Source organism: Ixodes scapularis, unplaced genomic scaffold (genome assembly GCF_016920785.2).
Source record: "Ixodes scapularis isolate PalLabHiFi unplaced genomic scaffold, ASM1692078v2 PGA_scaffold8__174_contigs__length_109621045, whole genome shotgun sequence".
In the NCBI taxonomy this organism is placed as follows: domain Eukaryota; kingdom Metazoa; phylum Arthropoda; class Arachnida; order Ixodida; family Ixodidae; genus Ixodes; species Ixodes scapularis.
In genome coordinates, this window is record NW_024609883.1 from 99,970,631 (window position 1) to 99,985,296 (window position 14,666).

General features: G+C 47.3%; 1 protein-coding gene across 2 annotated transcripts; it reads left to right on the forward strand.

The window, feature by feature from the left end:
* Positions 1 to 1,750: 1,750 nt before the first annotated feature.
* LOC115318191 (elongin-C) lies at positions 1,751 to 12,008 on the forward strand. 2 transcript variants are annotated; one of them, XM_029977889.4, is made up of 4 exons: positions 1,751 to 1,970; positions 4,872 to 5,072; positions 8,047 to 8,095; positions 11,209 to 12,008. In XM_029977889.4, exons 2-4 carry the CDS (start codon positions 4,901 to 4,903, stop codon positions 11,348 to 11,350), a joined length of 363 nt encoding a protein of 120 aa, XP_029833749.1. In that variant the 5' UTR covers positions 1,751 to 1,970; positions 4,872 to 4,900; the 3' UTR covers positions 11,351 to 12,008. The 2 variants fall into 2 exon arrangements, with proteins under 2 accessions (XP_029833749.1, XP_029833750.1); XM_029977890.4 differs by having other exon boundaries at positions 1,935 to 2,047.
* The last annotated feature ends 2,658 nt before the right edge of the window (positions 12,009 to 14,666 follow it).

Sequence of the window (14,666 nt, forward strand, 5' to 3'; positions counted from 1 at the left end):
GTCGACTTCGATTTGGCTGGAAATTTGCAGACCGCATCAATAACCCTTTCTCAATTGATAACCAAAATATTAAAAAGAATGAAGTTTTTCTGTGAAGTTATTGAATTTTCAAGTTACGCCGGCCGCGAGGGTTGCAGAAGGCGACTCTGTGCTGGCAAAAATGAAAAATCCTTACTTTTCCCTACCCGCGTATTCACGGATCTGCAGGCGGACGAGCGGCTCGGGCAGCCGCGAAGGAGCTTTCCGGACGCCAGCGATGGAGATAATTTTTTCGCAGCTTCAAGGTTGAAAGTTCCTTCGCAATGGGTAGCAATCTGTGCTCCGCAATAGATTGTAGAAACAGTGCCGGGAAAAAGCTTCTTTTTCTACCCTTGTTTTCGTGGGAGAAAAAAAAAAAAAAAAAAAAGCATTCCCCGGCAGTTATGGAGGCCAGCCACGTCAAGGTGCTTTGGCGCGAGCTGTGTGCCGAAAGAACTATACTTCGTTTCAGCTTCGGTCCGAGCGCGGCCGATGTTATGAGCCGAAGGGCCAATTAAACAGCGAAAGATGCACAACGTCATGGCGTGCTCGCTGCAGTTGATAGGACCAGCCGGTATTCGCCGTCTCTCTGTACGTGCTCCTCCGCCGGCTAGTCTTATCAAGCGCAGAGAGCACGCCATGACGCTGCGCTTTTTGCGGTGTTTGATTGGCCCTTCGGCTCATAACATCGGCCGCGCTCGGACCGAAGCTTTGGAAGGCGAGGAATGTACGCGCCACACGCACGAACGCTAAAAATGGCATCGACCAAAAGCGCTTTTTAGAAATGGTTTACAGATCTTTTGCTAAATTACTTTAGCACCAAGGAGCATATTCATGCCACAAGAGTAGTTACACGTGTTGACGCCTGCAACAGTAACTTTTGAAAAGAAAAGCTCAAACAAATGCCATGTTCCTTCAGGTCATACGAGCGTGTGGGGCATCTGTACCCACATTCCGAGCATTTTCCGTGGTGCTTTGGCAATTCGTAAAAAAATGTATTGCGTGGCGACCTTTTTTTGCCAGCCATCTTCTAATAAAAAGAGAACGGATTTACTAGCGATATCATGAAACTATCGAGCCGCGGCTTGAGGTAGCGAGTTGAAAAAGGGTTTTACAAAAATTCCAATTGCTCCCATTTTTTTTTTTTTTTTTTTTTACTTTCTTATAGTTATGCACGAAGGCCAAGGCCATACTTTGTGCAAATATATATAATTATCAACTTCAAACAGCACGAACGCCCAGGTTTTCTTGCTGTTAGACTCGAGAAAGGCGGGCGCGAGCGTACCCGATTGCCGGCCCCGCGCCTCGCTGAACACAAGTGACGTCACTCTTGGGCGGCGGGGAAAACTGGGGAAAAACTAAGGAGAACGATGTTTCGGTTTCGGCAGCAAACTAAATATAAATTATAATGCAATTAAATGCAAAGGGCAAGCGAGCTGGACAAGAATGACAACACACTGACAATGACTTTCAACAAAATATCACTTTTGTTTAATTAACTGGAGGGAATCTGGGAGAACGAGATATTATTTCGGAATCGGGAAGCTATCCGCATTCAGATTATGCCTTTGGATTAGGTAGCTCGAAAAGTCGGCGGAGTTCCCCTTTAACAGTTCTTATCAAAGAGAAAAAGCCAAAGTGACAATGCAAACCCAAAACATAATTTTGTTTTGTTTTGTTATTTTGATTATTTTTTGTTGCCTTGGCATTACGGCCCTCCAACCACCAGAAGGAAAGATAACAGGTTTTATTTATGTTACACAACGCTTGCTGCGATCAATAATTTCTTAGATTAGTGCAGGGTTGGGACGGTTGGGACCAACGGGTTTCTTCCGCAAAATCGTAACTCAGCAACAGTAGCAGACGAACCGTTTTCGTTTCTGCTTAATTCTGCACTGGCCCACCAGGGGGGGAAACTGCAATTTACGATTCGGAAAGCGCAGAGTGCGACTGTGAGTACGTTTTACCTTCAGAATTTACCCTAAATCATTTCGTTCGAATTGAAATTGACTACCGCTCTATCCCGAAGGTGAGCGTTGGCAAGGTGACCACAGAGGTGGCCGAATACCCTCAATCTTGGCAGCCGAACCGCCTTTAAGTGCTTAGGCCTAAAACGCTTCCTACTGCTCGCGTTTTCTGTCACCCAAGTTTTTTTTTGCGTCTCCCGCCGTGCAGTAACGATACGATTCAATCGCGAAAAAGCTTGTATTTTGCTGTTTATTCATAGCTCGTGGTTCTGGGCTTACGATAGCTTCTTAGCCTGTGCGTATAACTGCAAAAGATAGTGAGTATTTCATTTGTGGAAGTCGCGTTGAGTAATGAATGAGCTTGTTGCGGCATCGTGCTTCGTAAAGCTCAGTCGGCGCACAATCACCGCTTCTTGCGTCACAACGGCGTGACGGTGCACTCTTCTAGCCCAACAATGCTTGCGATATCGCAAACAACTGGGGGAAGGACACAAAAAAAAAGTAGAGCGAGCGAAGCTAAATTCTGCGTCCTGTTTCCGTTTGCAGTTGGATTCGTATAGCACGCGGAATGTTCCGCAGTGTTCGAAACTGAAACGAACGTTTCAAAGTCGATGTGCCGGTAGAAGCTGTGATGAGTGCCATAGAATAGGCTTCGCAGCCGATGTCTGTAGACGCACACACCCCTGAGAACCTTCACTGCGTTGCTCGAGGGCTTTACGCTTCTAAATAGTTGGAATCGGGCAAGGTCTGTTCGCTAGTTGTCATGGTAACCCAAACGGCCCTTGAAACCTTTTGATGGCCTCGTTTTTTCGCGGACAGGCCAAGGATAATGATAGCAATGAGCACTTAACAACACTACTGACTCGTACAATTTGTCTCCCTTTTCAATGGCGTTGTCGTAGTGTGTTATCTCGAAGCGTGAAGTAGAGGGGGCGACTTTTAACGTGCGTTATGCTGTGGCACCCACTCTTCGTGCTGTTGAACTGCGTGTTCATTGCCTCGAGCCACCGTAGGATGTATTGAGACACCTCTTTTGCTGTGTGTGATGATTTCACAAGTGGTTACCAGATTTGTTACTGCCACTTTTTACGACTAGTTGCTTTATCCACTGCTGATGGTGGGGTACACCTGCTATTATCATATTCATGCCTTTACTTTTAACTCGTATGTTGAGCTGGGGGGGGAGCTAAAGGTCGATTCACACGATGCATCTTGTTGATGAATCTTGTTGCGAAACGAGGTTTCGAGAAACAGATTTCCTATCTGAACGCAACCGAAAAAAGTGGCACGTGTTCCTTGCTTCTGGAGCAATTTTTTGCTGAAACCTCACCGAGGTGTGTCGATCACCTGAAGGAGAAATGCAGATGCTGCCAATGGTCGCTCGACTTCGCTATGACGTCTGTCCTTCGAGGCAGAGCAAGCTTTTCGGGGAGTCCGATTTATGGCCGATTCCATATCCGAGCCAAAACCAAAAAAAGCAAAACAAACATGGCGAGCGGAGAAGTGGTGTGTACGGGTTCCACTGGGTTGAAAGTGTGTGAACGTCGCATTAGCAGTACGGGTTGGTGGCGCGGTGCAGATTCATCAACAGCCGCGACGAGTGCAAGCACCACATATAAACATAACTGGGAATAGCTTCTTTTTGCGGTGCAAAAATGTCGGAAATGCTTCAAGATCATCCGTCTGTTCTTTGACGTTCGCGATCTTTCCCGGGTTTTGCGCGACCAGTGAACCAAATATGACGAAGTTTATTGAGTGGTATTAATAAAACAGACTCTTCATACTGTGCATACTTTATATCATTTCAATGTGAAACGCTTGATATTTCCGGTGCACATGAAAAGGTTTGGCGAAATTCTTGTGAGTCGATATGTAACGGGTTTCGCGCGTCGAACTCCATCCGTGACCAGGCAGATTCTCGGTTTCGCTAAACTATGGCGCGTCGAAAAGATGCATTGTGTGAATAAGCCTTAAGACAAAATGTCACAAACACCTAAACTTCGTTTTGACAAATTAAAAAAAAAAAAAAAAAGGAAGGTTGTGCCGATATTAGATTGGGAGAACCTACCATGTTTCGAAGCTGTCCTGCAAGTTCTTTTTTTAGCAGGTCTGAAAATATGTCCCTCTCTCCCCCTGCATTTGTCAACAGGAGGGCAAAGGAAGGAGCTGCCCTTTTTTGTATTTGCTGTCATCTTTAGCTTTGGTGTCCGTAGTATTTGGAGCCGGTGAAGAAAGCACAGCAGTCGATGCTAGCTGAGTAGCTCTTCTTCCCCGAAGCCCCAGGGCTTATGGTGCAGTCTCGCCATACTTTTTGTGCAGACTATACTCCATTCATTCTTTTTCGTGTGGCCGATCGAAAGTCTCCCTAACTTCGTAACCTCTCAGCAGCCGAGAGGGTACCTCCCACAGTATGAAAACCCTCGGTTTAGGGGGCATCCACAGACCTGCCACTCTGGACAAGCTAAACGAGTACCACCAATTCGTCTTGGCCCGATGGCTCGTAGCGTCTGTGACAGACACTACAAGCCATACACGCCAATCCAGTGTCGGAGGCTTAACACACCCCCTCGCAGTTTGGCGCCATCTATGAGGTGACCCTGGAACTGCATTACACTAAAGCGAAGGTTTTGCGGTATTTGCGAGGTCAAACGTATGTACTATCTACAAAAAAAAGGTAGTTTATAACGAAAATAGCGAGTGTTTCCCGGCTACCAAGTGAGCCCTTTGTTGAGGGTTCACAAGGGATCATGACGCACACGGTTGTTGGCATTCGCGATAGTATGAGTGAGCTTTGACTTCCCGGCGAACCCCGCCGGGGATTTCGGGACTGCCTTTCCACGTGTTCCGATTAACCAACGGCGTCTTCACCGCTTTGCCCGCGTGCAGTTCCCCGGCGGCACCAGGCGTCGGGTTGCATGGCGGAAGACAAGCAGCTGGAGGAAGGGGGCGGGGGCGGGGCCTACGGGGGCTGCGAGGGCCCCGAGGCTATGTACGTCAAGCTGATCTCCTCGGACGGACACGAGTTCATCATCAAGCGCAACCATGCCCTCACCTCCGGCACCATTAAGGCCATGCTGTCAGGACCCGGTGAGTGTGTGCCCGGATTCGAGCTCTGTCGACTGCTCAATCGAGTTTGCGCGGTTCGTGACCCGCGTTTGTGGCACAGGCTGTGAGGTGGAAGAGGCGGAAGCTTCGATCGCCTGCAAGCGTCTTTGAGCTTTGCTCGGTTTCTACGCTGTCCTCCTCACCGCTCGAAAATGCATGTGTGCACTCTTGGAATCAATTTGTGGTTTCTACGCTGTCCTCCTCACCGCTCGAAAATGCATGTGTGCACTCTTGGAATCAATTTGTGTTAGGATTGATGCTTGAGCCCTCTAGCTTGAATGCACCCGAGGTACGAACGCGGAGGAAAGAACAAACGTGCCGTCCGTGCTATACTCCTCGGTTTAGACAATCTGCGCTGGAGGTGTCTGCCACTAAATTGTGAATGCGCTTCATGTTTTATTTGCTCCCTCTAAAATCCAGGCTCCCTGGACGTGATGAGGGCTTTCCGGCCTCCCTTGCCGTAAGGGCTAAGGTGGACTTGGGACGAAGGAATGTGTCGCGGTGTTGGGATGCGTTTTTAAGGGCAAAAAGGGTCTCGTGCGATTGTAATTTTGGCTTTGATAGGATCTTTAGGTTGCATGGATTGAGTTTGCACCATAAGAATACAATCTGAAAATCCACCTTAGGGCCCCTTTAAATGCAAAATTTTAATTTTTCAAGACCTTGTCTTGAGTCATTGCAGTCCCAAAAAAATCCTTAAAAAAACACTAAGCTTCCAAAAAAAAAAAAATTTTTTTTTTTTTTAAGTGCTTAGACAGCAGTGTTGCAGAGTTGCCACTCCGGATTTGGAATAATTCCAGGATCATTCGGCCCTTCAGCGACCCTGAATAGAATGGAATAAGAAAATATCCTAAAAGTGCAGACGAGCTGATGAATATTACCACATTAAATTAACCTGAGAGACTGGGACCCCAGTCCCAGGTTAATCCAACATGGAGAATAGAATGGCTGCAGCACTGGGAGGAGTGAAGTGAGAGCAGAATTGGGTGCATTTTGGCCTGGAATCGAGTGGGAATGGAATGGGCTCTTTTCTTGTGCGAGCTGCGTCGATGTGATCAAAGGGGCTTTTGAAACAGCATCATTGCTCCTTAGGTAACTGACGGCTTGGTTATCTGTAAAAATGCTTGTTCTTGGGCTAGTTGGTGATGAAAGTTTTGAACCATGGTTAAAGCGATAAAAAGACAACACAGGAGAGAAGACAGACACTGGTGCTCGTGTTTGTCTTCTTTCTTTTGTTCGTCTTTTTAGCGGTTCAAAACATTGATTATCTGACCGGCTCATGTTCCTTCAAGGATGGAGGTAGCACCCCAGTGAAACAACCAAAGGTGTAGGCGGTTGTAGGCGCCGCGAGACGCGACAATGTGCGATTACAACACCAGTCGTAGGCCACAAGGCAGGGATACTGTCACACCGCCCGCGTTTCCTTGATGTGCGGCTCCTTACTTGCCATGTATCTCCTAGAAGTGGAGGATATATACCAGGGGTGGCTAAGCTGTGGTTTGCGAGCCGCATGCGGCTCTTTGCGTGTTAAAGTGCGGCTCGCGGCTCCCTCCCTACCCCGCTTTCCCCGCCTCCCTCCTAGTCCCACGAGCACTACCCCAAAAAGAGAAATGAAACACGTTTGGAATCGAAAGACAGGTTGCGATTTGGTTGTCTTGTGCTACTACTGCCTTACGCACAGTTGAACTGCTTTTGACTTGGATAGATTGAAAGTAGTTCGAGTTTCGTTTATTGCTGTGAGCAAAATCCCCCCCCCCCCCCCCCGCGGCTCTTGGAAGTTTCGTGGTTTTGTTTGCGGCTCTTAGGCCGGGTCAGCCTGGCCACCCCTGTATATACGGTCCTTTTGTGAAGAAAATGGGTGGTATGAAGTTTAGCCGTCTTTTATGAGGCTTTATGCTTGGTCATGCGATCGATAGCTGCAGTGCGACCATACCTCCAACAGCATTATGTGCAACCACCACTGGGCTTAGTAGAATCAATGCTTTCGGTTCGGAACATGTTTTGCACATTTTTGCAGTTGTCTATGCGTTTGACAATGCCTGCCTTATGCTGACGTTATTTGCGGGTGTCTTAATGTAGCTGTCAAGCGCCATTTTTCACAGTTGGGAATTCGAGGAATGAAATGGAACGGTTCAGCCATTCCAGGATAGGGAATGGGTCAAGTGTTTGTATTCCTAGGGCTCTAAAGGAATGGAATTGTCGAAAAATCTAATTCTCCTGAATGGGAGGGGGGTGCTCATTCCACAGCACTGCTGGATGGTAGCCATACACCAAAAAATAAAAGTTTGCCCCCCCAAAAGAACATAATTTCTTGTCGCACTTTTGAATACACTGCACCCCCTTCGAACTTGAAAAAAAAAATAAAAGTTGGTATATAAGTTGCACTCATATATTCTCTGGCCGGTGCAGCAAACTGGATTGAAATGCCCTCATATACATATTACGATTGTAATGGATACGCGAGCAATAGTAGGTTTCAATGTTCTCGTCAACAAATTGAACGAGAAATGTTACTCCCTCGCCGAATTTCTGCAGTTAAAGTTTGTACTTACGGAAAAGAATGCATATAAGTTATATAAGTCATATGCATATAAGAACTGACAGAGAGGAGGAGATGCGAGTGCCCGGAAACGTCGGAGTGGCAAACCATTGTTGGAATAAAGTGACGCAGGGCTAGCTGCTCTTCATGTCTACTCGCTGTTCAAAGCATTTGAACACTGCAAGCCAGCCTTCCGCTTTCGCGTTTGAGCGGGGACAAAGGCGGCTAACTTTGCGGCTACCCACTAATCATTCCAACCAGAGCTCGACGCACCGATGTCTCCGTGTGCACCTCATCTCCTTCACTCCCTCAGTTTTTATCTGAATATACACACTGATGCAACGCGCGTCGTAGGCGTCGGGCTTTTGTGGTCGTGATGCGGAGTGGTGAGACCCTGCTTTCCTTTTTTCTTTGCAGGCCAGTTCGCAGAAAACGAAACTAACGAAGTGAACTTCAGGGAGATTCCGTGAGTACTTGCGGAAGGCGCACCCTGTGGGGTATTCGTCGCTCAGAACCGAGCCCGGTTTTGGTTCGTCGGGTCCCCCTTTAGGTGGAGATCTGGGTTGGAGGGCGCTCCCTAACTTCCTTCTTTCTCTCTGCGGTGGCCAAAAGAGGGGGAGAGGCTTCTTAGTGCGATCTCAGCTGGGTGCATTCGAGGTCGCCAGATTCTAGGAAACAAGTCAGCGGCACTCGTTTCCTAGAATCTGCGAGATGTGCGCTCGAACTAGTCGTTAAAAATTGGTTGCTTGTGCAACATGGCCGGCCCATGGTCACCAGCAGAGTGAAAACTGGCAGGGCACGTCTTTCGAACGCCCAGACTCCAGCGCGTGCTCCATGCCTTCCACCATGCTTTGGCTGTGTGCGTGCACTCGAGGTGCGTCGGATATGGAAGCTTTGTCAGACGTTGGGAGCTTGCGCTGGAGGTAAGGTGACTGAAGCTCTTCCCTGCTGATCCCGCTATATCATTGACTGTAGCTTTGTTTTTGATACCTGTGCAAACACCAATAAAAATGCCAAATAAGAAAAAGAAATTTTTTTTTTTACTTGATGTTTGCTGGAGTTTTTTTTTTTTAATTTTTATAATGGCACATTATTACCGCTCCCGTCGATAGTTTCCGACCTTGTTTTGCCTTCCTTCAGACTAGTCGCCAAAGTTTTGACTGAATGACTCGGGGGAAACCATGAGAAGCATGAATGTGATCTACCTTGCTCGTTTTTGGCACCATCGTTCGAGAAATGTGAGGCAGCCATTTTCAAAACTGGCAGCCCATCTGTGGTTTGCAATACTTTTTTAAATGGTTGGCATTAGCGGTGTGATACATATGGCTCGAGCACACGCTGGAGTACAGTGGGCTCTCAATAATTCAAACTTACGTTTCATACTCCTGGTTAATTCGTACAAATTTTTAAATTTTACTTGTCGTGATATGCTTTTAATACATTTATTCTGTTCCCGTGGCCCTGTTGAGCACGCTCCTTATTGTACACCAGTGAAGCAACACTTGTATGGCATACCTTATTGTACACCAGAGAAGCAACACTTGTATGCCATAAATAAATTTATGCCATACATTCCCCAAATGTTTCATGTGTGCATACCTGCTTATGATTACAGTATAGACCACTTACAACGTAACCACTTATAGTGCAGGACCGGGTATAACGCGGCTTTTTTAAACCACCGGTTCGCCTCCCATAGAACTCCATAATTACATACCGCTTAAAATGCAAGCGCGCGAAGGGAAATACCGGTTATAGTGCGGTTTCTGGAACAGCCCACCGACTGACCGGCACAGCGAGCACGCTTCCCTGTGCGACACTAGATAACGGCGCTAGCCGCAAGCGGCACTTGCGGGACAAGGAGGTTGCTCGAAAAAGTGGGGAGAAGCGAAGAGAGGCTTCAGTTGCCATAGCGACGGAGGGACGCACGCATGTGTCGTTCACGTGCGTGCTACCCTTTGCTGCGTCGGAAACAACCGCAACGACAAACCAATCGCAGGTTGAAGATAAGTGTTCGCGCGTTGCATGCCGATCGCGGGCTGGCTTCTTCTATCGGCAAACATGGCGTCGGTTGTGATCGTCGACGTAGACGGCGTGGTGGAAGCTCATCATTCCGCGTAAAAGCGCTATCCTTGACTGTGAATTTCCGTCGTGTGTCGCTATGATAACCCAGCACGTACTAGAAGGGAAGATCCACCTACTCGTGCGGCGATGTCGTGGCGGCACTCTCAAGACTGCAGAAACGCCCGTGTCGTCGTGCTTGTTTACTTCGACTACAGTGGTGCTTTCTAAGCATTTGTGTTTTCGAACATCACCCGGATTTCTTGTTTGGAGCATTTCATGCCTGTGCTAAAGTTGAAGGTATTACTGGCGCGTATCGTATAAAGGATGCGAATTTTCACGCGTTTTCATCACCGGAGAAAAGTGACTAGGGTTAGCAATCCTGAACGCTCGCAACGTCCGTCCGCAACCCAAAACGCCGTTAAAAGGCTGCGCCAGGCGAAAGTCGCTCATTTCTTTCAAAATGAGTGACACACTTGAGAGAGAAGTGTGCTAGTCTAGTGAAATAAAGACTTTCCTTAAACTAAGCTTTATTTTTCATTTAACATAAAATAAATTATTTTAAGTTGTCTCGTGGCATGTATTTTGGCCTGAAAAATTGATGTTTTGGTTATGACGCAATACCGCTTATAGTGCGGATTTTCGCGACTCCCGCGACATACGTTATATGCGGTCTACACTGTAGTAGGCCTGTGTCAGGGAAATCATAAAAGTTCTTTGTATGTACAGCCATCCGTATAATTAATCATAATCCCAGCCGGCCGCTGCATCAGAGCCACATAACATAATAGACCAACTAAACATAAGAAGGTATGCCACACATGAAACATTTGTGAAATGTAAAGAATAAATTTATTTACCCCTCTAAGAGTGTTGTGTACCGTGGACTATCTAGACAGCACATGGCAGCTCAAAAAAAAAAACTTAGTCGGGACACGATGTTGTCTAATGTGGACTATTGAATAGAGGACACACCAGCGATGAAAACGGGCACTGCATGGCAGTTTTAATAGCAACTTGCGCGGATGCTGTGACAGGGACCTATGCCACGTCGCAGCGTCCGTGCAAGTTGCTATGGAAATTTTCGCATGGCACCCGTTTCCATAGCCCATGTGTGCCTGCTTGAGCCAAGTTGAGTGCGCTTCTCACCTAGCACCGGTGCACTGCGGAGAAGGAACACCTGCGGAAGCAGGCTCCGCGAGTATTGTCTCTCTGCAGCGCACCGGTGCTCAGAGAGAAGTGCACTCAACGGGACCGCCAGAACAAAGAGGGTGGATCTCACGAAGATGCCATTCGCTGTTTGAATGAACCATAAGTATGAAACATTAGAGTTTGAATTATCGCGAGCCTACTGTCGTCCGCACTGAGCCGCTAAAGGCACGACAGCCGGGTCTGCTCCCCAATAGGACGCCGGACACACCGGTCGGGTGCGATTGATGCACCGTAGTTGCCATTCGTGCAGCCGGGACTCTCGGCGTGCGCGGAAGCGGCCGACCAACGGCGTGCCTCCTCTTGCAGGTCCCACGTCCTTCAGAAGGTGTGCCAGTACTTCACGTACAAGGTGCGCTACACCAACAGCTCGACGGAGATCCCGGAGTTCCCCATCGCGCCGGAGATCGCGCTCGAGCTCCTCATGGCCGCAAACTTCCTCGACTGCTGACTTCCCTTGCCCGCACGCACCTCCTCCCTCTTTTCCTCCTCCTACAAGCTCCGCCCTCCTCACCCTCGAACCGACCCGTACCATTGTTGTCCGACTCCCGAGTCGTGCAAAACGCCGCCGCGGAGTTACTCTTTTGTCCGGACTTCCTCGCTCGAGCAATTGGAAATTTTGTTTTAACCAAAAGCCAAACATTTTCTTTAGTGGCAAGCCTAAGCGGAAGCGGTCGGCTCTAAGTTTGGTGCTCACTTAAACCCTTATTTTTTTTTTTTTTTTTTTTTTTTCTGTGTGCGAGGTTTGTTGACATTTCTTTTACGGTAGTTATGCAAGAAAGGAGGCCCATGGGCCGGAAGACGCGTCGGCGGAGTTGTCGCTGAAAGTCGACCTTGCTTCCTTTTTCTTTTTCTGTCGGCGGCGGAAGGAAGGGAAGAGATATTTGACACATGTACATAAGAGTAAAAGGTTGTTTTTTATTATTATTATTTTTAAAGCGGGGGGAAATGGGGAAAGGCCATTGGGATGCGGGAAATTCAAAAGTGAATTAATGTCTGGGTTGTTTGATGATTTTTTTTTCCTCTGAATGTCCCCTTTTCTTTGATGGTTGGCAGCGTAGCCACTATGGCAGAAAGTGATAATAAAAATTGTTCTCAGTAAAAAGAAACCGACAGTCTTTGTCAGTCCTCCGAAGTAGTGTTTGGGTGTTGTAAATTTCTGTGCCATTTTGCTCTTTGGGACAAGTGGTGTGGTGTTCCAATTGTGCAATCTCTAGTCTCTGTGCCCACCAGAGTTAGGTGAGTGTAGGTGGTAGAAAACTTGGGAATTGAGCACTAGCTTGCAATTATGGGGGAGGTAAAATCTGAGTGTAAACAAGCGTAGACATCAACTAGACCAGATGAATGGGTAAACCCACCCGCTTGCACTTTAGCACCCAGGGTATTTGAAAACCAGACCCATTCTGCCAAGCCATGGCTGCACATAGTTCTTTGTCTGCACAGTTTTGTACGATAGAACCGACCTGTCAAGACTGGCGAATAGGGAAAGGGTCAGAGTCGATAATTGAACCTTGTTTATAAACTCAACTGCATGGTTTCAGCCTTCAATGTGCAACTGCACTAATGTAATTTTACTTTTTTTTTTTTTTTTTCGAGGCTATCAACTGTTGGGAACAACTAAAGGGGCGGTGCAAAGATTTTCAAACTTTGGCCAATTAATTGTGGGGATTCGTGCCGCCTATGGAACGAAGAACGGAAAACTATATTTTCTTGCGCGCACTGGTTTTGATTTTAATACATAAATGAAACTATTTATCAAAGGTCAAAGTGTCCCTCAACCCTCATCGTCGTCGTTTTGAGTGACATACTCTGGGGGGTCACCTGGTTTGCCATTGGGTTCTTTCTTCAGAGACACCTGCCGCTTCCTCCGTGACTATTGACTTTTCTACGATTCGCACCGTTGAAGCTTGCGGTGAGCGATAGACACAAAAGACCTATCACCACGGGGCTGATGGAGAGTGTAGCAGCGGAGGAAGACGGGCTTTGTTGACTTACGTTTATCCCCCAAAAGACGTTGCCACCGTAGTTCTTGTAACCGCCACATGTGGCTGCAGATTGGCAAGTAATTAATTTTTGTTCTTTGCGATTATACAGCGGAATAGCAGTTGTACGGGGCAAGATGATGCGTGCTTGGTCACTTGTGATATAAAAATTACAAACTGCAAGTTCTTTCAACATTAAAATTGTTGCACTACCCCTTTAATGTCAAAATTGAGCGCTTATCCAACTGTTTAAAAAATGGTTATTTTTAACCGGTTTTATTGCCAATGCTTTTAGTAGACCTCGCTTAGTTTGAACCTGTATTTTCTCATATTATTGTAGAATAGAAGCAAACATTGTTTTTACAACACCGCAAGTTCCAAACTAGAAAATAGAGGTTTAAATCTTCATGTTCTACTTTGCCACAACTGTGTATCGGTTGTTAAATGTAAAGTTTTGCACTTAACACCAAACCTTCCCCATCGAAGTTCAATAAGTGACAACTTCTCAATAGACCTTATTAGAGTAACTGTATAGGCTCTGCTTGCAGAGCCAGAGTATCGCTTTCCTTTTCCCTGCACCGCCAACTGCGTATTGGCGGAGAAGCGATATAATCGCATTGTTTTATAATGCGAGCTATGTTTTAAAACACGTTTTCAAAATCTGGGAAGCAGACATGGAAGACGAATGCATCTGCGGCGCTCTCCGAGTGATATGCAACCGGCACATCCAGGCACTTCAAACCAGACAACAATGCGTAGCTATAGCTTTCAGAGACGACGTTTTCGTCGGTTACTATGTTCTACCGATGGCATAGAGAAAAAGAGGAGACAATTGGCAAGACAACGGTGCACGCACAGCGTGTCACTGCACTATATCTTCTCTGCTCCGCTCGCCTCGGCACGCCCCCTCCGGAACTCCTGAAGAAGCGACAGTCGCTTCCCACAGTGCGGCCTTGGATCCAACATGGCCACCCTGGGAGCTCGATTGCGATACTCTGCTCTGCAAGTGGAGCATATGCACTCACCCTACACCTTATTAGAGTAACTGTACATGCTTCACCTTGCGGAGCAGAGTACCGCAATGGTGCTTCCAAGGGGGCCATGTTGGACCCAAGGCCACACTGGGGGAAGCAACCGTCGCTTCAGCAAGACTGGATGCGAGGGCTACGCTATCGTCCTTCGTGTCTTCTTCCCAGACTTCTAAACATGTTTTAATACATCGCTTGTGTTGTTAAAAAACGCAATTATACTGTGCCCAGTGGCTACACATTATGTTGAATGGTCAAGGAACCTTCCAGTTCGTTCTATTTTAGCGTAGCATGTATATTCCGCAAACGCAAACCAAGAAACATAATTCGCCCAAGACTCGACGCCTGCAAGGTCGCTTTCCCGCACGAAGGTCGCATCCAGTTCGGCGCAAGTGACCGCTTCTCTGCCAATACGGAGTTGGTGGCGTAAGGAAAAGGAATGGCAATACTTGGGCTCTGCAAGCAGAGTCTATACAGTTACTCTAGACCGTATTAGAGCCCCTCTATTCTGGAAAAAGTGGTGCCATTCATTGTTGTAGAAATGCTCAAGACATGTGTCGCGCGCCATTTCTGGGAAGAACATGGCGTCTGAAATCTAGCTCAGTGCTGCGCTGTGCCGCCATGATCTTCCCAAGGTCTGCACGTGCATCGATACACCTTGTGCTACTTTTAAAACATCAAGGGACTTTAGACCGTATTCGCTATTAGCGCCATCTCTCGGCGGCCTCGCAAACTATCGAGCCTCTGTGTTATCTTT

What these genes read in the sequence shown, in the direction of transcription:
- LOC115318191 (XM_029977889.4), top strand. Translation starts at nt 4,901, where the DNA reads ATGGCGGAAGACAAGCAGCTGGAGGAAGGGGGCGGGGGCGGGGCCTAC. An exon ending in GGCCATGCTGTCAGGACCCG is followed by an intron (nt 5,073 to 8,046) that starts GTGAGTGTGTGC and finishes TTTTCTTTGCAG; the next exon opens with GCCAGTTCGCAGAAAACGAA. An exon ending in GTGAACTTCAGGGAGATTCC is followed by an intron (nt 8,096 to 11,208) that starts GTGAGTACTTGC and finishes CTCCTCTTGCAG; the next exon opens with GTCCCACGTCCTTCAGAAGG.